At 38.6% G+C, this 27724-nt stretch overlaps 1 protein-coding gene across 1 annotated transcript in view; it reads right to left on the bottom strand.

Annotated features, from left to right (window-relative positions):
• LOC136875368 (dynein beta chain, ciliary) overlaps positions 1-27724 on the bottom strand; it is a 782313-nt gene that overhangs the window by 650687 nt on the left and 103902 nt on the right. Inside the window, exons 10-11 of the mRNA XM_067148948.2 lie at positions 12542-12652; positions 4024-4178 (exon numbers count right to left, since the gene is read on the bottom strand). Coding sequence (XP_067005049.2) covers positions 4024-4178; positions 12542-12652 — 266 coding nt within the window. The remainder of the gene's footprint in view (positions 1-4023; positions 4179-12541; positions 12653-27724) is intronic.

The following is a 27724-nucleotide window of genomic DNA, read 5'->3' as shown; positions in this document are numbered from 1 at the left end:
TTATTCAGCCTTTATTTTTAACAAGTTAACAACTGTTATCGGACATGTTATTTATGCATCTATTATGAAAGAAAGTTTTCTTTCATTTCGAATTTTCTTTCTGGAACAGCAGTCAACAGGTATTACTAATCTACTCCAACATCACCTTCGAATGTCAACAAGAGTACTCACTAGTGGACATAGCAACACTGTATTGTTTAATACCAAAGGTGATCGATCACATGCAACATAATCACTGGGGTGCATAAATATCGGTAACGGAAAAAATAGCACATGCTTAATCCCTCGTAATAAGAGATGCATCAGTGATAGGGCTCTCGCTGTAACTGAAAAGTAATACATGGTTTAATATAGGAATTTTGAAGGGACACGCAAAAATTGTTGTTATAGCAGACTTCTACTGTAGGCCTATGTGATATCTGTCATGGCTCCAATATCTTTATGTAGCACAAATCTAACTTCATTCTTTGTTTCCTTCTTGTTACCATGCCGATATAGATGTAATCTCCCCTCAGTTTCTTTGATTTCATCCCCTTCCATTTTGTCTCACTCATTCCTAATATATGAATCTTCCGCCTTTCCGTCAGGATGACTATCTCTTCACACTTGTTGGTCAGTGAAATTATATTCAGGGTTCCTATTCTCAGTTTGGTTTCATGGAAAGGTCTATTCCGGTTGTTATGTCTTTGATCGGCGTATCTTCTTGCATTTTTAGGATAAGCATCAGCCTTCTTAGGGTCATCATTAGTTCCTGAAGTGCCAGAAGTGGAGTCTTTTTCTGGTATATTTGATCTGAGACTTGTCTGTACATTGAAAGCAATCAAACAATTACTTCTTTAGTGGCTCGCTGGGCCGAAAATAAAGAAGGATTTTCTTTTGGGGTTTACTCCCTTAGCTTTTGAGGATCCCTCCTCATTCCATCTGTACCACCCCAGAGGATGGTTGCCTCTTCTGCCAGCTCTAGCGTACCGAATCATCATCTTCACCCTCACTGCCGTTGAGGTCTTCACCTCCAGCCTACTGGAGTGTAGGATGCCCACCCCCACGACGTGGATGTGCCAGGCAAGAATTGCTCAAGTGGAGGATAGGGAAGATGGCCCTGTCTCCCTTGAGCTGGGTTAATGGTTGTATATGTTGCTGCTAATGTTATATATTAACTAACTTCTTCATCAAAGTAGCTGTTTTAAAATGGTTTAAAAAACCAGTAATTACTTTCAATCATCTGATGATGAATTTATGGCTTTGTTAATTCATTTAATAAATGAATTGATATTGATTCTCTCAATTAGAATAGGTATAAATCTGTGGTTAGCCCTACAGATTTCTGAACATTGACCATAAAATAGTCCAGGTCGTTTTATAAAGAAGCTTATTTGGTTAAGTCGACCAGGAGTAGCATCAACCTTCATTCCCAAAGCTAGAACTACTCAGGAATGGAGAACATCAGCAGCAGTTACTAATATCCAGATAGGTGTATTTATAGGGAGGATAGTCGATTATCTACATCTAGTAACCGGAATCTGTCAACAGGTATTTCATTGTAAGGGAGTATGTATGAATCAAATTCTTAAGAAGTAGTAAAATCTGTTTATTCATAGCTTTAATATCATTGGTGCCCAACAGTTTTTACTGTAATAATTGGATCCATAGATCTCGCTTAACACATCGTAAATTCAAAGTCCTGATTTTCATCGTATTAAATGTATATAAAACCTCACTTACTGCATAACAAATATTTGCTATTACCATTTAGTACAATCACATTTTTCCTAGCCCTGAAAATGTCACTAGTCATTCCTTGTGAAAGAAACGTGATTTCTCGGGTAGGAGTCTTTGCCACAGTTGCATGTTTATGGAAAAAGACCTTAAATTCCTGAACTTCACAGGATAAGTTGCAACTTCAGGGAGCAAACCGTTAGCCTAGGAATGTTCAGTTTTGCTTGCTGGTTAGCACAGAGATTGATGAATAACAGAGTGAGCCCATAGCTTGTATTTTGCACTCACTTCAGAAGTTAGAAATGTATTTTGTGTTGAGTGGTACAGTGAAGTGTAGCGAATATTTGTCGTGTGATACGGTAGCCTACATCTGGATTAGGAACATAATCGTGTGAAATTGACAGCGTGGTGCATATTTGTCTTCTGACAGCCTGATTATGGATACGGAAAGTCGTAATATTTTTTACTAATGAAGACAAAATTTTAAAATGTCACAGAGAGTGGACTGGCGTCCACATCTTGAAGCGCACAGAGGTTGCGAATGTTGAACTAGCACCTTCGAGTTCCGACTCAATCATTTGAGTTGGTAAAAGTTTATTCAAAATGCTGGCCAAAGTTATTCCTGTCAGTCCACATGGCTGAGGGTAACCTCCAATTCACTGTCAAAGAGTTTAACACAAAATAATGCTTAATAACCCACTGCTCTGAAATAAAAGGCTTCTACTAACATTTGTTTTAGAAAGAGCATGTTCTCTTGTGTTTTTCACACCTTTTAGCACCCATCTTTCAAAATGATAGATATAGTTTACACTGTACCCGCGGATACATGACATCAAATGTCCTGATGTTGGAAAAAAATGCATTTAGTGTTTCCATAATCCCTGCTGGATAGATTTTATTTGTATATACAGTAGTACGTTTTCTCGCTTAACGTTCTTTTTTGTTGTCCCCTGCAGAAACGTCTTAACGAGGTTTTACTGTATATAATATTTTCACAGGCTGTATGTTTAATGTAAGTCTTTGTTTATGTAAAATTGTAAATTTTGTTAATATTTTCACTTTTAATGTAAGTTGCGATATGACCGTTGAGTTGAAATTAAATTAAACGGCGTATGGCTTTTAGTGCCAGGAGATCCCAGGACTGGTTCGGCTCGCCAGGTGCAGGTCTTTTTTATTTGACACCCGTAGGCGACCTGCACGTCGTGATGAGGATGAAATGGTGAAGAACACAACACATACACCCAGCCCCCGTGCCAGGGAAATTAACTAATGAAGGTTAAAAATCCCGACCCTGCCAGGAATCAAACCCGGAACCCCTGTGACCTAAGGCCAGCACGCTAACCATTTAGCCATGGAGCCAGACACCGTGGAGTTGAAATGACTATAAATATTTTAAATTCAAAAAAAATTTAAAAGCCTCCTTACATGAGGTGGAAAATTCCCCACACCCAACAGACATCTTCAAAATACCCAAAATAAGGGTTCTTTCTGGCAACACCAAGTCATGAGCACCTTTTGGGTGCTCAAACAGTTCTCATCACAATATTACTGCACCATAAATAACTAATGCCACACACACCAATCTAAATGTTTTGGAAATGTTCTTTTTTCTTTTAATAATAAAGGCACACAATTTATAAATGGCACAATAATAATAAAGTGGGAATTTTTTTTTACAACTTGCTTTACGTCGCACTGACTCAGACAGGTTTTATGGCGACGATAGGATAGGGAAGGCTTAGGAGTGGGAAGGAATCGGCTGTGGCTTTAACTAAGGTACAGCCCCAGCATTTGCCTGGTGTGAAAATTGGAAACCACGGAAAACCATCTTCAGGGCTGCCGACAGTGGGGCTCGAACCCACTATCTCCCGGATTCAAGCTCACAGCTCCGTGCCCCTAACTGCATGGCAAACTCGCCTGTAAAATAGTGGGAATGAGGGTAGGACCTAATACTAATAAACTGCAAATAATACCATTATAACTTCTATATTTACAGAAATATTGTAATAAAATTCAGCATGGAGTGATAAATAAACAATCACAAACAAAAACAGCTGAATATATTTTACATTAGTTACTCTTGGAAGAATTACCTCACGGAAGGTTTCATTTAACTTCTGATAGTCAAAGTTTACTCAGGGTTCGTTCACATCTATTTCACTACAATAGCTACAGCTGGTGCCCTTTTCTGTTCCAATTAGTGGTGTTTTTACCTAACTCAAGGGACACAATCTCTTGGATTGCAAAATTTGGTCAATGCGAAAGGAACTGTAAAAGCTAGTATAAATATAAAACTCATTTGCTTACGGTAATTCAAGTAGTTTGAAGGCTTCAGCTGGAATAGAAATGCGCTCTCGCATCTTATACACCCACATAAGAGCACCTGCAACGGGAGGGAAGTGCCTGTCTATGTGCATGTAATTAGTTGTCAGGAACATCCGCGTCTGCTCATCAAATAGCTCCTGTAACAGACAAAGGAAAAGAAGTCATTTTCAACAGTACTAATAATTTATATTAAAATTATAAGTTAATAATACAGGGTGGGCAAAGTAATACTGGCCCAGAATATATTTATAAGACTGAAGTGGAACTGACCCTTGTTAATGCAAAGGAGAACAGCCCATCATAAACATTTCTGGAAACCCTGATTTTGATGCACCAATCAATTGCTGTCAAATGGATGCACATGTGCATCTCCCACATCTCCCGAGTATGTTGCTGTGTCGTTACATGCGAGTGAGTGAGTGAGAGTAGCAGACATGTTTAGTGACCAGTTGAATACTACACAAAATGGTGCTCACAATAAAACAGTTCTGCAATCAATCAATACTGATCTGCATTTAGGGCAGTCGCCCAGGTGGCAGATTCCCTATCTGTTGTTTTCCTAGCCTTTTCCTAAATGATTTTAAAGAAATTGGAAATTTATTGAACATCTCCCCTGGTAAGTTATTCCAATCCCTAACTCCCCTTCCTACAAATGAATATTTGCCCCGGTTTGTCCTCTTGAATTCCAACTTCATCTTCATATTGTGATCTTTCCTACTTTTATAAATGTCACTCAAACTTAGTCGTCTACTAATGTCATTCCATGCCATCTCTCCGCTGACAGCTCGGAACATACCACTTTAGCATCCTACATACCACTTAGTCGAGCAGCTCTTCTTCTTTCTCTCAATTCTTCCCAGCCCAAACTTAGCAACATTTTGTAATGCTACTCTTTTGTCGGAAATCACCCAGAACAAATCGAGCTGCTTTTCTTTGGATTTTTTCCAGTTCTGAATCAGGTAATCCTGGTGAGGGTCCCATACACTGGAACCATACTCTAGTTGGGATCTTACCAGAGACTTATATGCCCTCTCCTTTATATCCTTACTACAACCCCTAAACACCCTCATAACCATGTGCAGAGATCTGTACGCTTTATTTACAATCCCATTTATGTAATTACCCCAATGAAGATCTTTCCTTATATTAACACCTAGATACTTACAATGATCCCCGAAAGGAACTTTCACCCCATCAACGCAGTAATTAAAACTGAGAGGACTTTTCCTATTTGTGAAACTCACAACCTGACTTTTAACCCCGTTTATCAACATACCATTGCCTGCTGTCCATCTCACAACATTTTTGAGGTCACCTTGCAGTTGCTCACAATCTTGTAACTTATTTATCACTCTATAGAGAATAACATCATCCGCAAAAACCTTTACTCTGATTCCACTCCTTTACTCATATCATTTATATATATATAAGAAAACTTAAAGGTCCAATAATACTGCCTTGAGGAATTCCCCTCTTAATTATTACAGGGTCAGGTAAAGCTTCACCTACTCTAATTCTCTGAGATCTATTTTCAGGAAATATACCAACCCATTCAGTCACTCTTTTGTCTAGTCCTATTGCACTCATTTTTGCCAGTAGTCTCCCATGATCTACCCTATCAAATGCTTTAGACAGGTCAATCGCGATACAGTCCATTTGACCTCCAGAATCCAAGATATCTGCTATATCTTGCTGGAATCCTACAAGTTGAGCTTCAGTGGAATAACCTTTCCTAAAACCGAACTGCCTTCTATTGCACCAGTTATTAATTTCACAAACATGTCTAATATAATCAGAAAGAATGCCTTCCCAAAGCTTATATACAATGCATGTCAAACTTATTGGCCTGTAATTTTCAGCTTTATGTCTATCACCCTTTCCTTTATACACAGGGGCTACTATAGCAACTCTCCATTCATCTGGTATAGCTCCTCCGACCAAACAATAATCAAATAAGTACTTCAGATATGGTATTATATCCCAACCCATTGTCTTTAGTATATCCCCAGAAATCTTATCAATTCCAGCCGCTTTTCTAGTTTTCAACTTTTGTATCTTATTGTAAATATCATTGTTATGTAAATTTTAATACTTCTTTAGCCTTAGTCTCCTCCTCTATCTCGACATTATCCTTGTAACCAACAATCTTTAGATACTGCTGACTGAATATTTCTGCCTTTTGAAGATCCTCACATACACACTCCCCTTGTTCGTTAATTATTCCTGGAATGTCCTTCTTGGAACCTGTTTCTGCCTTAAAATATCTATACATACCCTTCTATTTTTTACTAAAATTTGTATGACTGCCAATTATGCTTGCCATCATGTAACCTTAGCTGCCTTCTTTGCTAGATTCAATTTTCTACTAAGCTCCTTCAATTTCTCCTTACTTTCACAGCCATTTCTAACTCTATTTCTTTCCAGTCTCCACCTACTTCTTAGGCTCTTCACCTCTCTATTATAATCAGGTGGGTCTTTACCATTCCTTACCTCCCTTAACCCTGACAGTAACACGTCTATAAATATCGCTTTAGTTACACCATACGTTTCGAAGACGTGTCACTCAAAGCCTATTATTTAAACTTACATTAAAGTTACCAGATGGAATGAACAAGGAATAGAGGTGGTGGAGGGGATAACTCTCCCCTCCTTAAGAGGAATAGATGGCATTCATTCGCACAACACGTCAGAAAAACGTATGGTGTTACTGTCAGGGTTAAATGTACAAACCTGTTTTCGCATTCCTCAACAATTTCTTTAAACACATCCCAGAGTCTGTTTACATTTTTATTTACCATTTTCCACCGATCATAGTTACATTTTAGAAACTGCCTCATGCCTGCTTCATCAGCCATATGGTACTGCCTAATAGTCCTACTTTTAAGACCTTTTTAACTATGACAAAAACAGCTTAATGATCACTAATACCATGTATTACTTCAGTTTCTCTATAGAGCTCATCTGGTTTTATCAGCACCACATCCAGGATATTTTTCCCTCTGGTTGGTTCCATCACTTTCTGAAGCAGCTGTCCTTCCTATATTAACTTATTTGCCATTTGTTGGTCATGCTTCCCGTCATTCACATTTCCTTCCCAATTGACATCTGGTAAATTCAGATCTCTGGCTACAATCACACTTCTTTCCATGTCGTTTCCTACATAGCTGATTATCTTATCAAATAATTCTGAATCCGTGTCAGTGCTACCCTTTCCTGGTCTGTACACTCCAAATATATCAAGTTGCCTATTATCTTTAGAAATGAGCCTTACACCTAGAATTTCATGTGTCTCATCTATTTTTTTTTTTTTTGCTAGTTGTTTTACGTTGCACCAACACAGATAGGTCTTACAGCGACGATGGGACAGGAAAGGGCTAGGAGTGGGAAGGAAGCGGCCGTGGCCTTAATTAAGGTACAGCCCCAGCATTTGCCTGGTGTGAAAATGGGAAACCACGGAAAACCACTTTCAGGGTTGCCGACAGTGGGGTTTGAACCTACTATCTCCTGAATACTGGATACTGGCCGCACTTAAGCGACTGCAGCTATCGAGCTCGGTGTGTCTCATCTTTAACTTTTTCATAGCTTACAAATTCTTCTTTCACCAGAATTGTCATTGTCATTCTGTCATTGTTCATTGTTGAGTGTTAGGTGAAGCACTATTAGTGTAAAACCTGTGCGGAACTGTTTACACAAGAGTTTAAGACTGGAAGTGTTTTGGAAAAGGCTCCAGCAAAGTCTGCAATGCAGAACTTACTGGCAAAATGGCGTGAAACAGAATCTGTGGCAAATATAAGCCATACTGCGAACCATGTGACCTTGCCGCGGTGGGGAGGCTTGCGTGTCCATATGATGCAGATAGCCGAGCCACAGGTGCAACCATAATGGATGGGTATCTGTTGAGAGACCAGACTAACGAATGGTTCATCTAAAGGGGGGTAGCAGCCTTTCGGTAGTTGCAAGGGCGGCAGTCTAGATGATTGACTGATACGGCCTTGTAATAATACTCAACATGGCTTAGCTGTGTTGATACTGCTACACGCCTGAAAGCAACGGGAAACTACAGCCGTAACTACCTCCCGAGTACATGCAGCTCTCTCTGTATGAATGATGTACTGATGATGGCTTCCTCCCGGGTAAAATATTCTGGAGGTAAACTAGTCCCCCATTCGGATCTCCGCGTGGGGACTACACGAGAGGGGGCGATCATCAGGAAGATGGATACTGACATTCTGCGTGTCGGAGCGTGGAATGTTAGAAGTTTGAATCGTTGTGGTAGGTTAGAGAATCTGAAAAGGGAGATGGATAGGCTAAAGTTAGATGTAGTTGGTATAAGTGAAGTACGTTGGCAGGAAGAACAGAATTTGTGATCAGGCGACTACTGAATTAACAACACAAAATCAAACAGGGGAAATGCAGGAGTTGGTTTAATAATGAATAAGAAAATAGGGCAGCGGGTAAGCTACTACGACCAGCATAGTGAAAGAATTATTGTCGTCAAGATAGACACCAAACCAATGCCCACGACAATAGTGCAGGTCTATATGCCTACTAGTTCAGCGGATGATGAAGAAATTGAAAGAATATATGAGGAGATAGAAGATTTAATACAATATGTAAAATGTGACGAGAATCTAATTGTGATGGGAGACTGGAATGCAGTGGTAGGCCAAGGAAGAGAAGGTAGTACAGTAGGAGAATTTGGATTGGGACAAAGGAATGAAAGAGGAAGTCGGCTGGTTGAATTCTGCACTGATCATAATTTAGTCCTTGTCAATACTTGGTTCAAACATCACAAACGATGGCTGTATACGTGGACGAGACCTGGAGACACTGCAAGGTATCAAATAGACTTCATTGTGATTAGGCAGAGATTCAGAAACCAGGTGTTGGATTGCAAAACTTTCCCAGGAGCAGACGTGGACTCTGACCACAACTTGTTGGTCATGAAATGCCATCTGAAATTGAAGAAAGTGAAGAAAGGAAAGAATGCAAAAAGATGGGATCTAGACAAGTTGAAAGAAAAGAGTGTGAGGGATTGTTTCAAGGAACATGCTGCACAAGGACTAAATGAAAAGGCTGAAGGAAACACTATAGAGGAAGAGTGGAGAGCCATAAAAAATGAAGTCAGTAGGGCTGCTGAAGAAATGTTAGGAAGGAAGAAAAGATCAACTAAGAATCAGTGGATAACTCAGGAGATACTAGACCTGATTGATGAACAACGAAAATACAAGAATGCTAGAAACGAAGAGGGCAGAAAAGAATACAGGCGATTAAAGAATCAAGTGGATAGAAAGTGCAAGGTAGCTAAGGAAGAATGGCAGAAGGAGAAGTGCAAGGATGTCGAAGGCTGTATGGTCATGGGAAAGGTAGATGCTGCATACAGGAAAATCAAGGAAACCTTTGGAGAAAGGAAATGTAGGTGTATGAATATTAAGAGCTCAGATGGAAAGCCACTTCTAGGGAAAGAAGACAAAGCAGAAAGATGGCAGAAGCATATCCAACAGTTGTATCAAGGTAACGATGTAGTTAATTTGGTTCTGGAACATGAAGAGGCTGTTGATGCTGATGAAATGGGAGACCCAATTTTGAGGTCAGAGTTTGACAGAGCTGTGAGTGACCTAAATAGGAACAAGGCACCTGGAATTGATGATATTCCCTCTGAATTACTGACTGCCTTAGGAGAAACCAGCATGGCAAGGTTATTTCATTTAGTGTGCAGGATGTATGAGACAGGAGAAGTCCCATCCGATTTTCGGCAGAATGTTGTTATACCTATTCCCAAGAAAGCCAGTGCTGACAGGTGTGAAAACTACTGCACCATTAGTTTAGTATCTCATGCTGCAAAATTTTAACACGTATTATTTACAGAAGAATGGAAAAACAAGTTGAAGCTGAGTTGGGAGAAGATCAATTTGGCTTCAGAAGAAATGTAGGAACACGTGAAGCAATCCTGACTTTGCGTCTGATCTTAGAGGGTAGAATCAAGAAGGACAAGCCCACGTACATGGCATTCATAGATCTAGAAAAGGCATTCGATAATGTTGATTGGACCAAGCTATTTATGATTCTCAAGGTGATAGGGATCAGATACCGAGAACAAAGAATTATCCACAATCTGTATAAAAATCAGTCTGCAGTGATAAGAATCGAGGGCTTTGAAAAAGAAGCAGCAATCCAGAAAGGAGTGAGGCAAGGCTGCAGTTTGTCCCCTCTCCTTTTCTGTTTACATACAACAGGCAGTAAAGGAAATCAAAGAGACATTTGGAAAGGGAATCACAGTCCAAGAAGAGGAAATCAAAACCTTGAGATTTGCCGATGATATTGTTATTTTATCTGAGACTGCAGAAGATCTCTAGAAGTTGCTGAATGGTATGGATGAAGTCTTGGGTAAGGAGTACAAGATGAAAATAAATAAGTCCAAAACAAAAGTAATGGAGTGCAGTCGAACGAAGGCAGGTGATGTAGGAAATATTAGATTAGGAAACGAAGTCTTAAAGCAAGTAGATGAATATTGTTACTTGGGTAGTGAAATAACTAATGATGGCAGAAGTAAGGAGGACATAAAATGCAGACTAGCATAAGCAAGGAAGAGCTTTCTTAAGAAAAGAAATTTGCTCACTTCAAACATTGATATTGGAATTAGAAAGATGTTTTTGAAGACTTTCGTGTGGAGCGTGGCATTGTATGGAAGCGAAACATGGACGATAACTAGCTCAGAAAGAAAGAGAATAGAAGCTTTTGAAATGTGGTGTTACAGAAGAATGCTGAAGGTGAGATGGATAGATCGAATCACGAATGAAGAGATACTGAATCGAATTGGTGAGAGGAGATCGATTTGGCTAAATTTGATGAGAAGAAGAGATAGAATGATAGGACACATCTTAAGACACCCAGGACTTGTTCAGTTGGTTTTTTAAGTAAGTGTAGGTGGTAAGAACGGTAGGGGTAGACCAAGGTATGAATATGACAAGCAGATTAGAGCAGATGTAGGATGCAATAGTTACGTAGAAATGAAAAGGTTAGCACAGGATAGGGTGGCATGGAGTACTGCATCAAACCAGTCTATGGACTGATGACTTAAACAACAACAACAACTATCCTAAAAGAATTTGAACACCAGAAAATATTCCTCGAGTGAAGGAATGCCTGGACTGAAGTCCAACAAAATCTTAACACTGTTTACCTGTACAAGTGGGAAAAAAGAAAGTCACCTCGAATCATTATAAAAAAGGACCTGCATCTTTATCCTCACAAATTTACTATTGTGCATGCATTAAAGTGTCCAGATGAACTTCGCTTGTTGAGTTCTGCTGGTGGTTTCTGTGTGAAGAGGAGTCTGGACTTTTGGATCCTCATTTTTTCATTTCTTCAGATGAAGCAATTTCCAGCATCTTCTATGATGTTCATTAACAAGTGTCAATCCTGCATCAGTCCTATTGTAAATATTTTCTGGGTCAGTTTTATTTTGCCCACCCTGTATTACAGCCAGACAATACCTTATTAAATTCATTTAATTTAGTGATCACACATGTTTTGGCTCTGGTAGAGGCTTTGTAAGTAACCTTGTTCTTTTTATTACATAATTTTCAAATAATACAAATATTGTTACATTTGAGAATACTGTGTACGTCATAGATAAACCAACATCCTTAACTAGACAACAACAAGTAACTCAGTGAATGCTATCTGTAAGTTTCACTAGTTTCCTAGATGAGTTTGAAACATACAAATAGTAATTGCCTTGCCTTTATTTTCTAAAACTTGTTCTCTATAAGTTGGTTTCATAAAAAGCAAGAATCTACTCCTTGTTACAACAGTCTGAGTATCTGCACGTAATGAAGCAGGCACAGCAATCTTTTTAACCCATTCACCTCATGTGATGAGACATGCCCACTGCATCTTCCGTGGCCTTCCATAGAGCTTTCAGGTTTTTTTTTTTTATAGATCATATGGACCTCTCATTTAGTTAATGTGAAAAACAAATGAATATGCTAGGAAGCAATTATCCAAACCCAATAGAAAAAATGTGCAGATGATGTTAGGTGGTCTGACAGTAAAAAGGATGAGCTGAAGGCTTCTTTCCCTTCTTATGTTCTAATGTCACAGGTTCTAAACACCTCTTATTCACTTGTACTGGAGCAAATATAACAGTGTTTTGAAGTTTATCACACAAAATCCTCACTATCAGACATCATTCAGAGAGAACACAAACCCTTTGCATGATAAATGAAAATCACCATGAAAATATTCCTCCTTTGTGAATGATCTGTGGTAAGTTTTGTTTTAATGTGCACCATAGTGCAGTATAGAGCTTTATTCATGGGTCAAAAAATTTTAATCTGTTTCCGAGTAAACTCAGTGACCTTCTAAATACAAGGCATAAGTGTTAAGAATATTTGAAAATGTTGGTTTATTCTCCTGTGCTTGCCTAAAATATTCAGTAGATGCCCGATCAGTGGAATAATACAACAATGTAATAATCTTTACAGATACTACGTACCTTGACAACATCTAGTTCTCCTTCCAGCATGACGAGAATCCTGTTGTACTTAGGTGAGACTTCCTGTTTGATGATAGGTCTATCTAATAGGGAACCAGCTATGTTGACCAGCTGTACACAAAATTGACAATATTTAGCTATTCAATACCTCAAATTTTCAGTATAATAATTTGCACTCACAATACAAATACAGAAAAGAAACCATACAAATAAAGTTAGTAATCAGAGAAATAAGTAATCAAACATCTATCCTTCACATAGATGACTCGTACAATCTATTTTCTCTTTAAAAGTGCTATAGCCCATCATGTTATTAGAATAAACCAAAGTAAAAACAGTACTATATTTCTTTCACTGTAATAACTTAGACCTAAATTACACAAAGTAATACAAATGATATCCCTCTGTACAAAGGGACCAACTTTCAAAAATTCTGCAGTACACTCATGTTAAACCTTTCCCTGCCAAGCTAAACTGCTGTAGTACTGCTGAAACTACCAACCCAAATTATGGCAAAATGTAATGTTTTATTGAAAGTTTTGTTATTATCTCAGTATTGAAGCTATATAGATTTTTTTAATGATTCATGATATACACATGTATATGTTCTGTGATTTGCTTTGTTGTCACTTATGTCTCTATGTTCAAAACAAATTAATGCAGGGCTGGACAAATCAGAAACAATCCTAGGAGCCAGTAAAATTTTTTAGGTGCCAGACATAAAAAATAAAAATAATTTGCTTACTTCTATAATATTCTTCAGTTTGGGTAAATAGCTCTCATATTAAAAAGGTGGACACAATCCTGAATAAAACAATGCATGCTATTAGTGGCACAGTAAAATCTATTCCTCTTTTCTGGTTGCCTCTATGCTCAGCCACATAGAACCATCTAGAATTATGAGACTGAATGACTTGGTTAGAGAATATAACAAGAGATTGGCCAATCCTGATCTCCTCATCCATGAAGATGTTAACACCAGATTCAGATGCTTCAAATCAAGATCTCCTCCTATTCAAACAGCACAGAAACTTGTTAGGAGGAATTACAATCCAAAAACTGATTGGCAACAAGAGTAGAACAGTATAGTAGACAATGGCAGACATTGTTCAACTTTAAGAATCTTCCTGCTGACTTTGATTTGCCCCGCAAGACATAGGTAACCTCAACAGGGTCCGTACTAACCATGGGAGATGCAGATCAATGTGTTTAAGTGTCAAAGTATAGTAAATAAGCAATTCAAATTTGGTACATTGATGAAATCTTATGAGATTGATGTGGTGATAGGAGTGGAATCACAGTTGAGATACGGGGTGGGTAATAGAGAAGTATTTCCAGAAGGGTATACAATCTATCGCAGAGACCAAGGAGATAGAATGGGAGTTGGGGGGGGAGTGTTTATTCTGGTGAAGGAAACTTATTGCTCACATGAATGGTTTACCAATGAAAGGGATGAAATATCAGGAATAAAATTAGTTTGCAATAATATGAAGGAGGTGGGAATTATAGAAATATAATAGGCCTGGAAGAGAGGAAAGACACATGGAAATATTTGGGAAACTAATATTCATAAAAACAATAATAATGATATGGTAATAACTGGGAGAGATCTAAACTTGCCTGAAGTTGAATGGAACGGAGCTGCAAGAGAAGCCCATGAACAGAAACTGGCAAATAAGTTAATTTGGGAGGGAGGATTTACACAAGTAGTACAAGTACCAACTTGTCTCAATAACTTACTAGATGTTATCTTGGTTAAGCCATGGGAAATTGTTGATAAGGCTGAAGTAATTGAAGGAATAAGTGACCTTAAGGTGGTAATAATGGATGTAGAACTGATACCAAAAAGGCTTAATAAGAAGTCAAACAAGACAAGAAATTGTACAGAGAAACTAAAGTTGATGAATTCGGGACTTACCTTAAATCACAATTCAGTTGTTGAATAAGTGAAGGGAGTAATGTTGATACACTTTCGGCAAACTTTAAAGGATTCATTTGGGAAGGAGAAAAGAAATTTGTACCTGTTAAGAAGGTTGAAATGAAAGAAGGATAAAATGACCTAAGACCCTGTTTATTATACAAGGGAAATAATAAAATTTAAAAGAAAATGTAGAATAGTAAACATGAAAATCAAAGAAGGTAGGGAGAATAGAGAAACTAGAAAACAGCTAATAAGGGAACTTAATAGATTGAAAAAGGAAGCAAAAAAAAAAAATGAAGAATTACGTGAATGGCATACTTCATGAGGGTAATGACCACAAAGGGAAATGGAAAAAGCTGTATTCATATATTAGGGTAAAGGAATCCAAATTCCCACAATGGTGGGAGAAAGAGGTAAACCCTTTTTAACAGATACTGAGAAAACAAAACAATTTAGTATGGAATTCATAGATTCAGTAGAAGATTGTCAGGAATTGGAAACTGAAAAAGAAGATAGAGAGGGAGAGACACATAAAGAAACAAGAAGCTTCTTATTTGCAAATGAGGATATTTTCAGAGAAATTCAACGCTTCAGCAAGGAAAAGCAGCAGGGAGTGATCAAATTACTGGGGAGTTATTAAAGACAATGAGATGGTACATAGAGCCTTATTTGAAATTTATCTTTGAGCATGTCTTACTTAATAGTGTAATACTAAACGAATGGAAGGAAACTATAATTATACCAATTTCTACAGGAAAGGGTAATAAAAGGAAACCTGAGAACTACAGACCAGTCAGCCTTGCCGGTGTAGTTCGTAAAATACTGGAGAGTTTAACAGGCAAGTATATTAGAGGGCTATGTGAAGATAAAAATTGGTTCATGAGGAGCCGGTATGGATTTAGAAAGAAATTTTCTTATGAGGTGGGATTTCTGGAGGACATACACTGCTTGACAGAAAAAATAAACACCAGGAAGGAGTGGTTAAAAGTGAATGGAACTATATATGCTGAAAGACCATATGCCTTTATTGAACTGATTACATATGGGATCAAGGTGGTGATGGTGGTGATTATTGTTTTAAGAAGAAGTACAACTAGGCAACCATCCTCTATATCAGGGCCTCTCAGGGTGCATGCGCGTGGTGCATGCACTGTGCACGGTGCAAAAGACGACTTCGCTTGGTTGACCAGAGTGCAGACCCCCCACTCCTCTCTCCCTACACCTGTCTCCCCGTTCAGCCTGTCTCCGCGTTCCTCACCTTCACTGCTGTTTCTCCCCCACTGCGAAATGTTTACGTGTGGTGAGCGGAGACGCACAGTTGTATGGAACAAGGTTACCAGTGTTATTAAAAAAATTAAAAAAGTGAATTAGAAATACACATACATGTTTGAGAGGAATGTAAACATTAAAAAAAAATGCAGAACCCGTAACCAAAATGAAAATGCTACAGTACTGGAACAAAACTCATTTGTGGATATAGAATGCTCTTCTTCAAGCTGTTTCAACTTCCTTAATTCTTTCTCTCTGACGTCTCCTATGATTTCACAATAATTTTCCGAATGTAGTCTGTTGTAGTGTCTTTCAATAGATGATTTTCTTACGCACGTAATTATCGTCCCACAGATTAAGCATTTGGAGTTATCGTCACGACAAACAAACAAAAAAAATACGAAAGTTCCCAGTTCGATTGAAATGGACTTTCGGAAGTCTTTGCTTTCTTCGAAACAGGTTGCTCCATTATTATGTTGTTGTCGTGCGCTTGTCTATTTCACTGATAAACACGTCGTCTACCACCAAACGCTTCGTCGCTCTCAGCACACTACACCATCCGAGTCAAGCCGAGTTGAGGCGAAGCGTACCGATGCACAGTGCACAGAGCCTATGCACCGTGCTCTGCACGCGTGAGAGTTTGGGCGTTTGAGAGGCCCTGCTCTATATAACACTAATCAGAGGGGAAATATGGAAGGGATCCGACACTACACTCTCACAATCACATAGCACTGTTTCCATCTCAGAGTAGGTGAGAGATGTTCGTCCTAGAAGCCTCACCAACCTCACCACCGGGCAGCAGTTGGTGGGTTGAATTTTCCCTTTATTCTCTCCACTGAGCTGTATGCATGTACCTTTGACCAATCTAAAGGCAGTATCCAACATTAAAAACTCCACCTTTTTCCAATACATATGTTGTTAATATGATCACAACATTTTTTATTCAGTACTGGACACCATCATCAGCTGAAACAGGTCGTATGAACAAAGATATACAAGTATGTAGTATATATTTTAGACCCTTAGTAATAAGTGACATTAATAGGATGAAAGTGATTCTGGTGCCAGTGTCACACAACTTGGCTAGAAGGTCATGAATCTGCTGCACCAGTGGGTGTTGCACGAAACAGGTTTCAGTAGACTGAAGAGAGCTTAATGAGGCGGTTGGTTTCTTTCGTCACCCAGTGCAAACTGCAGTGCTTCTAAGATGGTGTAAAACTCTGCAGTATACACGCTATATACACTAGGAAGCGAGATCTTTGTGCTCTTATCATCGGTAATGAAAGAGCAACCAACATTTTCTCCGATTTTAGAACCATCCGTGAAGATATGTCTCGCTGCCGGATACTGGTGAACGAAGTCCTGGAAATACCCCTGATAAACGGAGGAATCTGTGATCACCTTGGGTCTACGGAGTAGATCTAGCCGTATATCCAGTCGCAGAAGTAACCACGGAGGTACCTCACTAAAAATCTGCTCAAGACAACCACCGATATCTATATTTAAATCACGACACAAGCTACAAATTTAAAACCTGACTGGCCGTGTGGCATTTGGCCAGTCTTGGTACCTCTGGAGGTATTGGGTACTAAAGACGCATTGATAGCTTGGATGTAGTGGCATTTCATGAATTTTGACAGTGTATGTGAGAAGTAACTGCTGTCTCCTTATTCGTAAAGTAGACTGCAAATAGACTGAGAATGGGGCTAGTACAGAAAGCTCCTGTTGTCAGCCCAACTCCACTATGGTGAAGTGTTTAAAAGGCTCAGCATAGATTTTGATGCTGAGCCATAAGTTGCACTACCATAGTCCAATTGGGACAGGACCATTGCCGTGTAGAAACATAGCAGTACCGCACGGTCAGCCCCCAACGAAGTGCCGCTGAGAAACTTAAGCATGTTAAATCTCTTCGTGCAGGCTACCTTCAGCTGACGGATGTGGGGCTGCCACGTTAGTCTCTTATCAAAATGGAGGCCCCTGGAATCTGTAGGTGTCTACCAGTGGTAAGACACTGTTCTGCAAGCTCTGGTTCCAGATGCTCAAGCCGACATCAACAGAAGTGTACAACTGAGGTTTTCGCTGCTGAAAATCGAAAACCGTGCTTCAGGGAACATCTGTCAACTCAGTTAATAGCTTGCTGTAGCTGTCTCTAAGCAAAAACCACCCTTTCAGAGCTGTAATGTAGAGCTAAATCATCTACATACAGCGATGAATCGACTGTGGGCCCAGCAGCGGCAACTATGTCGTTGATGGTGATTGCAAACAGCCTGACTCTCAGTACAGATCCCTGAGTTACTCCATTTTCTTGAACATAATATTCAAAAAATTCATTTCCTACTCAGACTCGAAAGAGCTGGAGGTACATGAAATTCTCAATAAACGTAGGCAAATTTCCCTGAAATCCCCACTGGTGTAGTATGGAGAGAACCCCATATTGCCACGTAGTATCGCAAGCTTCTTCCAGGACAAGAAACATGGCGACTAGATGTTCCTTCCGGAGAAAGGCCTCCTGAATGGCGCTCTCCAGTGTGACCAGATGATCAGTGGCAGACCGATGAGAACGAAAAACACACTGGTAGTTAGACAAAAGGCCTTCCTTTTCCATAACCCACACTAGACGCCGGTTAACCATTACACTAGACACCGGTTAACAATTCTTTCAAATAGCTTATAAAGGCCATTTGTAAGGCATATTGGCCTAAACTATCCAGAAGTTTTGGATTTTTACCTGGCTTGGTATTGCAATTCCCTCATACCACTGTGATGGAAATACTCCCTCACTCCATATTCTGTTGAACAGGGTGAGAATATCCTTGAGACATCGGTCGCTCAAATGTTTAGAATATCCTTGAGACATTGGTCACTCAAATTTTTAAGCATTTGATTGTGGGTTTTGTCTGGTTCAAGAGCCGTGTCTCTGAATAGCGCGAGTGCACTCCACAATTGCCACTCCATGAAAGACATATTATAGGAATGCAAAAAACTAGAGGCGAAGGGGCAATGGTGTGCCTTAATTAGTAGAAATGCAGAGTTGTATCTTCCAGAGCTGGACATATCTGCGAAATGTGATGCGATGTGGTCTGCAATTACTCTCTGTTTCATAATAAGAAATAATACAAACTTGATCGATATATGTTGCTTTTTATTCTCATCAGTCAGAGATAAAACATAAAATGCGCTGAGTTTTAAGGAAGTTTCTTTAGAAGATATCATGTCCTTTCCTGCCATCTCGAAAAATACTTTGTGAACCACACCTAACTTGAAAATTCGTGTCACTTATAAAGAGGAAGTACCGAAAGGAAATACTTCACCAGTATTTTTTGCCTCGCAGACTAGAGGCTACTCAGTCTCAGAAGAATAGCCAGGCCATCTCATTCTGTTACAAGCACGGAGATTATTCCTTTCATAGATTGTAGAAGTGGAAGTGTTGTATTGGGAAGTGATAATTTCGGAAGTGATACGACGGTGACTATGCAAAACAAGAGGTTACTGCAGAAGTGTCAGATGAAAAAGAAATAACAGTAATAACTTTGTCCACTGTTCACTGGTTGTGGCAAGTAGTAGATTTCGTGTGTGTGCTGGGTACAGAGTCTGATTTAGATGCTTTTATGCTGTTTCTTGGTGACAGTGATTAACCTAATTGTTTGCGAGACAAATAGGTATGCAGAAGAATGTATACTTGGCACTGTCTTGAAACCAGTAAATGATAAAAATAAATAATAAAATAATTATATAATTAATTAAATTTTAATTACATAATTGCTCCGGTGTACACCACACTATACAAAATGGTTACCAATGTAATAATGACTATCAGCTAACATTTGTAAAAACAATTTTAGCCTTGACATAAATATTTTTAAATTACTGATACGGTTTAGTTATAAGGGTCATATTTCAATGTATTTTTGAATGTCTTTGTAAAGCTTTTCCTGGGCTGATGATAACAAACATTATTGTTGAAACCAGTACCATAAGTTTGAATAAACGAATTGTGATGATTTAACAGATATGTAGAATCTATCATATATTTTTAGTATTGAATAGGTGGATGTTATTACATCCTTTTGTTATTATGTGATAATGCAGAAATGCACCCTGAAGAGCTATTTCACCAGGGATGGATTTCAAAATCCTCCTGCTTTTTCTCAAACAAAGACAAGGGCCAGATTGGAAGTCATCTTGCAATATTTACATTTTGTTGACAATTCCACAAAGGATTATATATATATATGGCCTAAAAAGGAAATTACACATGAACATTTTCGGACTGTCTACATTTCCAACAAAAATATTTCTTGCTTATTTTGTAAATATGTCTGAATTAAATAGGTACCAAATGTGGAACTTACCAAAATTATATATTTTTGCAAATATTGCAGATGGTTATGGACAACCCTGAACTGCTGTAATCACATATATTACTGAAAAACATTGGTAATGATCTTGATAAATAGTCCTCAAATTTTCACTACATTATATTTTGCATATTTAACACTTGTCTAAACCCCTGTTTGAGCTTCAATTTTAATACCGCCTTGGAAGTGAGCAGCTTGGGATTAAATAGCCAGCTTGAGGGGTTAATTGTCACTGGTGAATGGTTGGCAACAGCGGTATGCTGATGTGTGCCATACTGTCCGAGTAAGAGCAGAAAAGTGAAGGCATTTAATTTCATGAATTTCCATACCATTCAGAGCTCAAATAGAAATGGCTAAGTGCTACTCCTAGAGATGCATTTCTACCCAATTTTGATTTAAGAACTTCTTTCACATGTGAACAGTGTTTTATTCCATCTGATTTTTGCCCTGGGCTGAGAATAAAGAAATTGAAGGTTAATGATTCCCCACTGTTTCAAGATTATCCTGTATATAATACACTTAAAACAACCCCAGAAAGGAGAACAACTGTAAAACATGTAAACCATGGAAAAACAGTACAAAGTCAAGGCAATAATGATGTTACTACTAATACAACAGAAACAGGAAGGTGTGATAAAGACTGACACAACGTGCATTGTACAAATTAGACTGATCGTAATAGCAAGTTCCTTCAAGTTCAGACCAAAAATAATATAATAATTATTTAAGAGCTGCAAAGAGTTTATCATCACCAAGAATAAAACTATGGTATGCAAATAATAAAGTTAAAAAATGGAAATGAAACTAGAATTCCAGGAGGAAGAGATGCATCAATATAACAACCAGCACTGAACATGTTAAAATTTGTGTTAGAAATTAATGTAACCCTTCCAATATAAAAACTTTTTTCATCTCAATTTAAATTGTAAACTTCAGTAAAAAAAAAAAAAAAAATTATAAATCACACAGATGGCCAGAAAATCCTTTAAATCAATGTGTAATCTGGGAAAACAGTTATTATAATGGTGCCATGAGTAAGTCTTCCCGGCAAATTTTAAATTGTGTATTCTCCGACTGTAACTCTAGAAAAGAACATTATGAAATCATATTAGCTTTTCCATTTAAGGACTAGATAGATGACTCTGGCAGCAAAATGTTACCTAATCTAGAGTTCAGCTATCATTACTTGTCAGGGAGAATGTTAGTATTTAGATGTTATTCATACGTTTTATCTTCTATTGTTTATTTTAATTATCTGAAGTTATACACACTGCAATTTATTTAATCCACCCCTCTAGAGGCGTGATATCAAGCTAATTCACCTATCAGAATACCTGATATGAATTTCATTTAACCCAATGTTTTCACTAAAACATCTAAATGGTTCTGACAAAACCCCTATTTAAGATACAAGCTTTGAGGATAGTCTGTCTGATCTTGTGGCAGCTTTAGTGTGTGCACTACGAACTAAGGAGAGAGGAAATCTCCTTCAGAAGATAAAAAAAGTGAGGTTTTTGACATCATGATAAATAACGTATGACAGTCAATTTTATTAAGTGAACTACTGTGCATGAAGCTACAGAAGATTTCTACGTCCCCTTTAGTATGTAAGTGCTAGATCACCATTCTCCAATTGAATGCAGGGCTTTCTCTTTCAAGAACAAATGTAACTTTTTGTCTTTAGATTTATATATTTTTATTTCCCCTGCAGAAATAGTTGAAATGTAAGGAAGCACGAGTGTTTACCCTTGTTAACCTTCCTCTACATTTGTGTAGGGTGACTAAGTTTCCAACCATCTAAATTTTCTTTCGGTTTTTTTGGCTTTAAACATTCTAATACTTAGTCATCCGGTAGTATGGGATTAGCCTCTGTATCATAGGCTGGACGCCCATGTAGGGACCTTGTTTCTTAAATATATTTGAAGTATTTAGATTTCTGCTTCCATTTCATTGTGTTCTTTTGGCCATGTAAATTTAAACCTTATTTTCTATTCCTTCGGCTGAGTAGTGTGGGCCATATGCCTCTGTAAAACTTTTTTTTTTTTTTTTAGGGTAACATTCATATTAGTTGTGTAGAGGTAATTTTTAAGGCAGTGTACTACTGCTTTCTCCTGTTATGATGACCGACGCAGTCGTGGGTGAATATTCATAGCCCGCAAAGGGGCAAATTGTACTCTGATGTAAAACAAACACTTGGGTTTAGAAGCCCTGTGCATTGTAAATCTTGGGATAGCTAAGGCTTCTGTTTTTGATTGTGTAAATTACAGAACGGATTACCTCCCCCTTTGCTAGTTTTTGAAGACCTGCAGGTCAAAGATTTTGACTGTGCTACTCAAAACGAGTTGTATTTAATTCATCATACTGTTGTAAATATTTTGGAGCCTTTGAGCTCCTCATGTTGAAAATACTGTATCTGGAATTGAAAAATTAAAAAAAAAAAAAAGAAATGAAAGTCCACAGCCTGTTTCCAGTCATTTGACTGGGTCAGGAATGGAATGAATAAAGCCCCATGTAGCGGCGAGGATAGGAATCGTGCCGGCTGCCGAAGCCTGTCGCACTCCTCTGGGGCAATGATTAATGAGTGACAAATGAAATGAAATGATATTGGAGAGTGCTGCTGGAATGAAAGATGACAGGGAAAACCGGAGAAAAACATGTCCTGCCTCTGCTTTGTCCAGCACAAATCTCACGTGGAGTGAATGGGATCTGAACCACGGAACCCAGAGGTGAGAGGCCAGCGCGTTGCCGCCTGAGTCGTGGAAGCTCTGTAAATATCTGGAATTAATCTATGTAAATTCTAGAATGTCTCAACTTATTGAAGGCACCTTCTCAACTGTAATTATCGTAAATTTGTTCAATACAATAAAAGAAAAGAAATAAATTTCAAATGTGATTTTACTAGCTATACATAAATTCTGGTTTATCCTTGTCCAGCAATTCACACCTCACGCTTCTCTACCCTCTCTGCTCTGCAGAAATAAGTCATGTAATGATGATGGTGATGATGATGATGACGATGTGTGGCTCTTAGAGGCATGGTGCAGGTCTTTCAAGTTGACGCCTTATAGGTGATATGTGCATCTGTGAGGATGGGGCCCTATCTATGATGAATTCTATTACTGAAGATGGCACACACACACATGCATGCGCGCGCGCACACACACACACACACACTCACACACACACACACACACACACACACACACACACATCCAGCCCCTGAGCCATCAGAATTAAGCAATGAAAGATAAAATTCCTGAGCAGGCCAAGAATTGAACCCCTTTGAACAAGGCCCAGCATGCTAACCATTTAGCCTAGGAGCCAGACACCAAAACGGTACAGGTAGCCCATGTCAGAGACATTTTAATAAAAATTACCATCAAGGAGCACAGAGAAATGCTATACAGGGGATACCTCATGTGAAACAGGTACCGGTATAAAAGATCTAATGAAAGCTAGGCTTCAATGAGTGGGAAAGGCTGAATGAAGATGAAAGAACACGTTCTTTAATTATTGATGAGCTGTCTGTCAAACAGTAGGTACAGAATGGTAAGAGGTTAGATACATTTTTGGTCCTAAGGACAATTCAGCATATACAAAAGCTCTTAGATTTGGAAATAGATCCAATGACTTACCTATTCTTCAATATGTAAGAGAAAATAGGACAGTACTTGCGAATAGTATGTTGTGCTGCATTATAAATGGCTTATAAAACAACTACCAAACTCTTCCCTTTCTAAAGCACCAGCTTTCCAGAATTATGGTGTAATCACGGCTTCATTAAAATTCATAAGGAAATGGTTCGATGTTCAAAGCATGAACAGCATTAATGCACGCCACCATAAAAAGAAAAAGCATGTTTTTGACATAAGCGACGAGATACTATCTTGGTTCGAAAATTAATTTCTGGTGTAACTAGCAAAAATTAAAAATGCAGTGAAGCAAAGCTTACTGGGTATACAAGTAAAGAAATGCATGAAGATCTTCTACTAACTACTTCCTCGACCATTAAATGTATTAGGTACATTCTGTTTTGTAGAATTCATTTTGTACTAACTAGAACATTTAACAGTGATTCATCAGAGGAATTTTTCAGTAAATTAAGATGTACTGGTACATAAAGAAGAACTGATGTATTGGATTGAATTTTACATGAACAGGATACTGAAAAGAGGCTTATTTTCATTATCATCTGACATGCATAGAAATAAAGGACAAATGGAAATTAAGATCACATCAGGTAAGAATGTGCAAAGGAAAGTCATTATACGAGTTATATTCCAAGCTCAGTGACAAATATCTTAAAAAAACTTTAATGAATATCAGATAAGTTAAATTTCTCCACATTCTTTATTCATATTCTGTTATGATTATTAACACATTCACGCCCATCATCTGAGCTGGCTATTTAAAGAGCTGGCCCAGCTATTTCAGCTGTTAGTGGCAGAGCAAACAACAATGAATTATTTTCACAATAAGTTCTAAACTAAACAAGATATGGAAACTAAATTTTCCATATACCTTAATGAAGTCCTCTAGTATCTCTGTAGGGTGTGGTAGGTTATGTCACACTTTCCTGGGTGAATGGGAACACTACACTTTCCACAAAAATAGTGTGTTTCACTAATAATTTTATTTTTGAAGCACACTTTGCACCTTCTTGAAGGGAACTTGACTTTATTTGATGGTGGAAACTTGAAGAGAATATGCTCTTTTCTCTTCCCATCTAACCTAAATGGTGGATCCTTGGCCGGTGCCCTTTTTGGAGGCAAAATCATGGGACGTTGACTTGGAGCTGATGAAGTAGATGTAGTCAGAGAGAGGTGACTGTACTTGTATGTCGGGTTCACTTTTTTTCTGGAGCAAGTTCCTAACTACTGTCTGCATGAATATCAGAAATGTTTTTGATTTGTGAGGATTTGAGTTCTGGAAGAGTCGAAATGCATTAAAAAGTGAGCAGTACAGTGAATTAAAAAAACCTTTTTTGGCCACTTTATAGTTTTCCTCATGAAAGGATAGAGCGCCAAGTACTGGTCTGCAGTATCAACACCATGCATGTGTTGATTATAGTCGGTCACAGACTCTGGTTTCATTTGTATTTTTCCAGATTTCTTTGTTTCGTCCATTTCTGCTGAATGGACAGTAGTTACCATAGTAATAACCTTTTTGTCCCTCCAAGAAACAAGCAATACATCCTCGTCCCTCGTGAAAGTCATTTCGCCCTGTTTGAGAATTGCCTGGTGTTCCTTTAGATCTTTTGGTACACCCCTATTTGACCGTATTGTTCCACATATGACAGTGTTCTGTTCCCGTAATTGTTTTGCGAGTCCAACGCTATTGTAATAATTGTCCATATAGACTGTATACCCATAGCCAAGATAATTTTCAAGCAGCTGAAAAACTGTGCTTTGTAAATTTGCACCACTTGCTTCATATATCATGAGTTTACAGGTGTATCCCATGTTAGACTCGCAAACCATCCTCACTAAAATGCCATATTTTATTATTTTACCGGGGTTGTATACGCGGAATCTTAGGCGCCCTCTCCAGGCTAGCATTCCTTCGTCCAGAGCAATTTTCTGTTTGGGGGTATAAAGCTCTGTAAATCTGTCCAAAAGTTTCTGTAAAATGGGTCTGATTTTATACAATCTGTCAGTGCTGTGCTCGTATTCGCTGCTGTCACTAAAGTGGAGAAATGAGAGGATACTTTCGAAGCAATTTTGCGACATTGTCTTTGAGAAAATAGGAGTGGAGAAAATTGGATCTTCTGTTCAGTACATTCTGAGACATGGTTTACTAATGATGCCAGTAGTCAGCATCAAACCCAGGAACTGTCTCATTTCTGAAACAGTCACCGGACTCCACATTTGAGCAAGAGAGTGTTTAGAGAAGGGGCGCAGCTCAGCACTGATTACATGACTCGCATACAGATTTGTTTGCTCGCATAGGTATTTGAGAAATTCAGCTGTGAGAAATAGATTTACAAATGACATCTCATTAGTGTTTTCTGTTTCAGTATTTATACCTGGTTTAGCAGTAAATGGGATCGTAGGGGGTGTGATATAAAGGCGAATATTCAGGTACCGGTACTCTGTTTTCTGTCACGTGTCCAGGAGAATCGTCTTCACTGTCATCACTGTCACTTTCAATTGCACTTAGTTCAGGAATCAGTTCATCACCTGAGTCTTCATTGAAAAGGATGTCGGCAATTTCGTCAACACTTACATTGTCCCTACATGCCATGGTTGCACTTCAGAATGCGACTATACACACGCTTGTGCAATCACAAACTAACTACGCAGCCAGCTGGGCCAGCGCTAGGCTACCTTCAGAAACAAAACAAAAAAAGTGCATTGGGAGGGCAAATCGCCGTGGCCATGTGGTTTCTGGTGAGTAGAAGCATTCATGAGGGTATTACCTTCATCTCTCTCGCACATATTTGTGACCAAAATAGATCCCAGCTGCGTAGGAACGGCTCCAATTCAAGGTTGCGCTTATCCGGGCTAACTCGGATACGGTCCACAGCATGGTCACGCGCTATAGGCAATAACTTGGATATGGGCGTCAATGTGTTAAAGAAAAATGGACTGGAACAAAATGGTGGAAGGAGAGATGAAGGTGGAAAAATACCATAAATACCCTGACCCAGCAGGAACTGTATAAGGGAAATGGAGGAGGAGGACATGCACTCACCATTTATCTCAACGTAATAAGCATGGTGTACATTGGAAGTTTTATAGTACATCAAGTGCAAAAGGAAATTCAGTGTAAATTGAGCTATTGGTTGACCAGCAACAGTAAAATTAGTTCCCCACTAACAGATTTAATTCACACCACAGATGGTTCAGGTAAGTTGCATTATCCAGCTAAAGAATTTGTGTGGGTAATGGTGTTAACTTTATTAAAAATGAACAGGAGGAAGTGATGACACAGAAGCAGGATATTTGCAGAGGTGGGGAAAATACTTTGAACAGCTTTACAACATGCAAAATACCTTGGTACAAGGTGAAATCGAAGAACCAGATTTAGTGCAGATAGAAGAAAAGGAAAGTGAGGAGTCCATGACAGAGATTGAGTGGGCCACTAAAAAGAATGAAATGAGGCAAGGCAGCTGGAGGTCACCATAGAAATTATAATAGCAGCAGGAGTAGTTGGTCTACAGTGGTTGTATAGACTCTTCAGAGGGGTGAAGAGAGAAAAGACTGTTCCAGAAGAGTGGACGAAAGGCATCATTATACCAATTTTCAAGAAAGGAGATAGGAAGTAATGTGAAAATTACAGAGGAGTGACACTGATACCTCATACAGCTAAGATCCTTGAAAGAATCTTGAATAGATGAATAAGAGACAGAGCAGAGGGAAAATTGGCGGAACACCAGTATGGATTCAGAAGAGGCAGGTCCACATTTGACCCAATATTTACATTGCATCAAATGATGGATAGGTATTGGGAATATGGAAAGGAAAAGGTAGTAACGTTTCTAGATATTGAAAAGGCATGTGACAGTGTCCCGAGGAATTTGGTATGGAAAACATTGACAGAGGCATAGACTGGGAATGAAACAATGCAGATGGTAATAGCATTGTATCAAAATTGCAAAAGCTGTGTTAGAACCAAAATGGGTCAAACTGAATG

Source organism: Anabrus simplex, chromosome 1 (assembly GCF_040414725.1).
Source record: "Anabrus simplex isolate iqAnaSimp1 chromosome 1, ASM4041472v1, whole genome shotgun sequence".
NCBI classification, from domain to species: Eukaryota; Metazoa; Arthropoda; class Insecta; order Orthoptera; family Tettigoniidae; genus Anabrus; species Anabrus simplex.
Note: the sequence above shows the minus strand (reverse complement) of the source record. Positions and strands in the feature narration are given on the sequence as shown.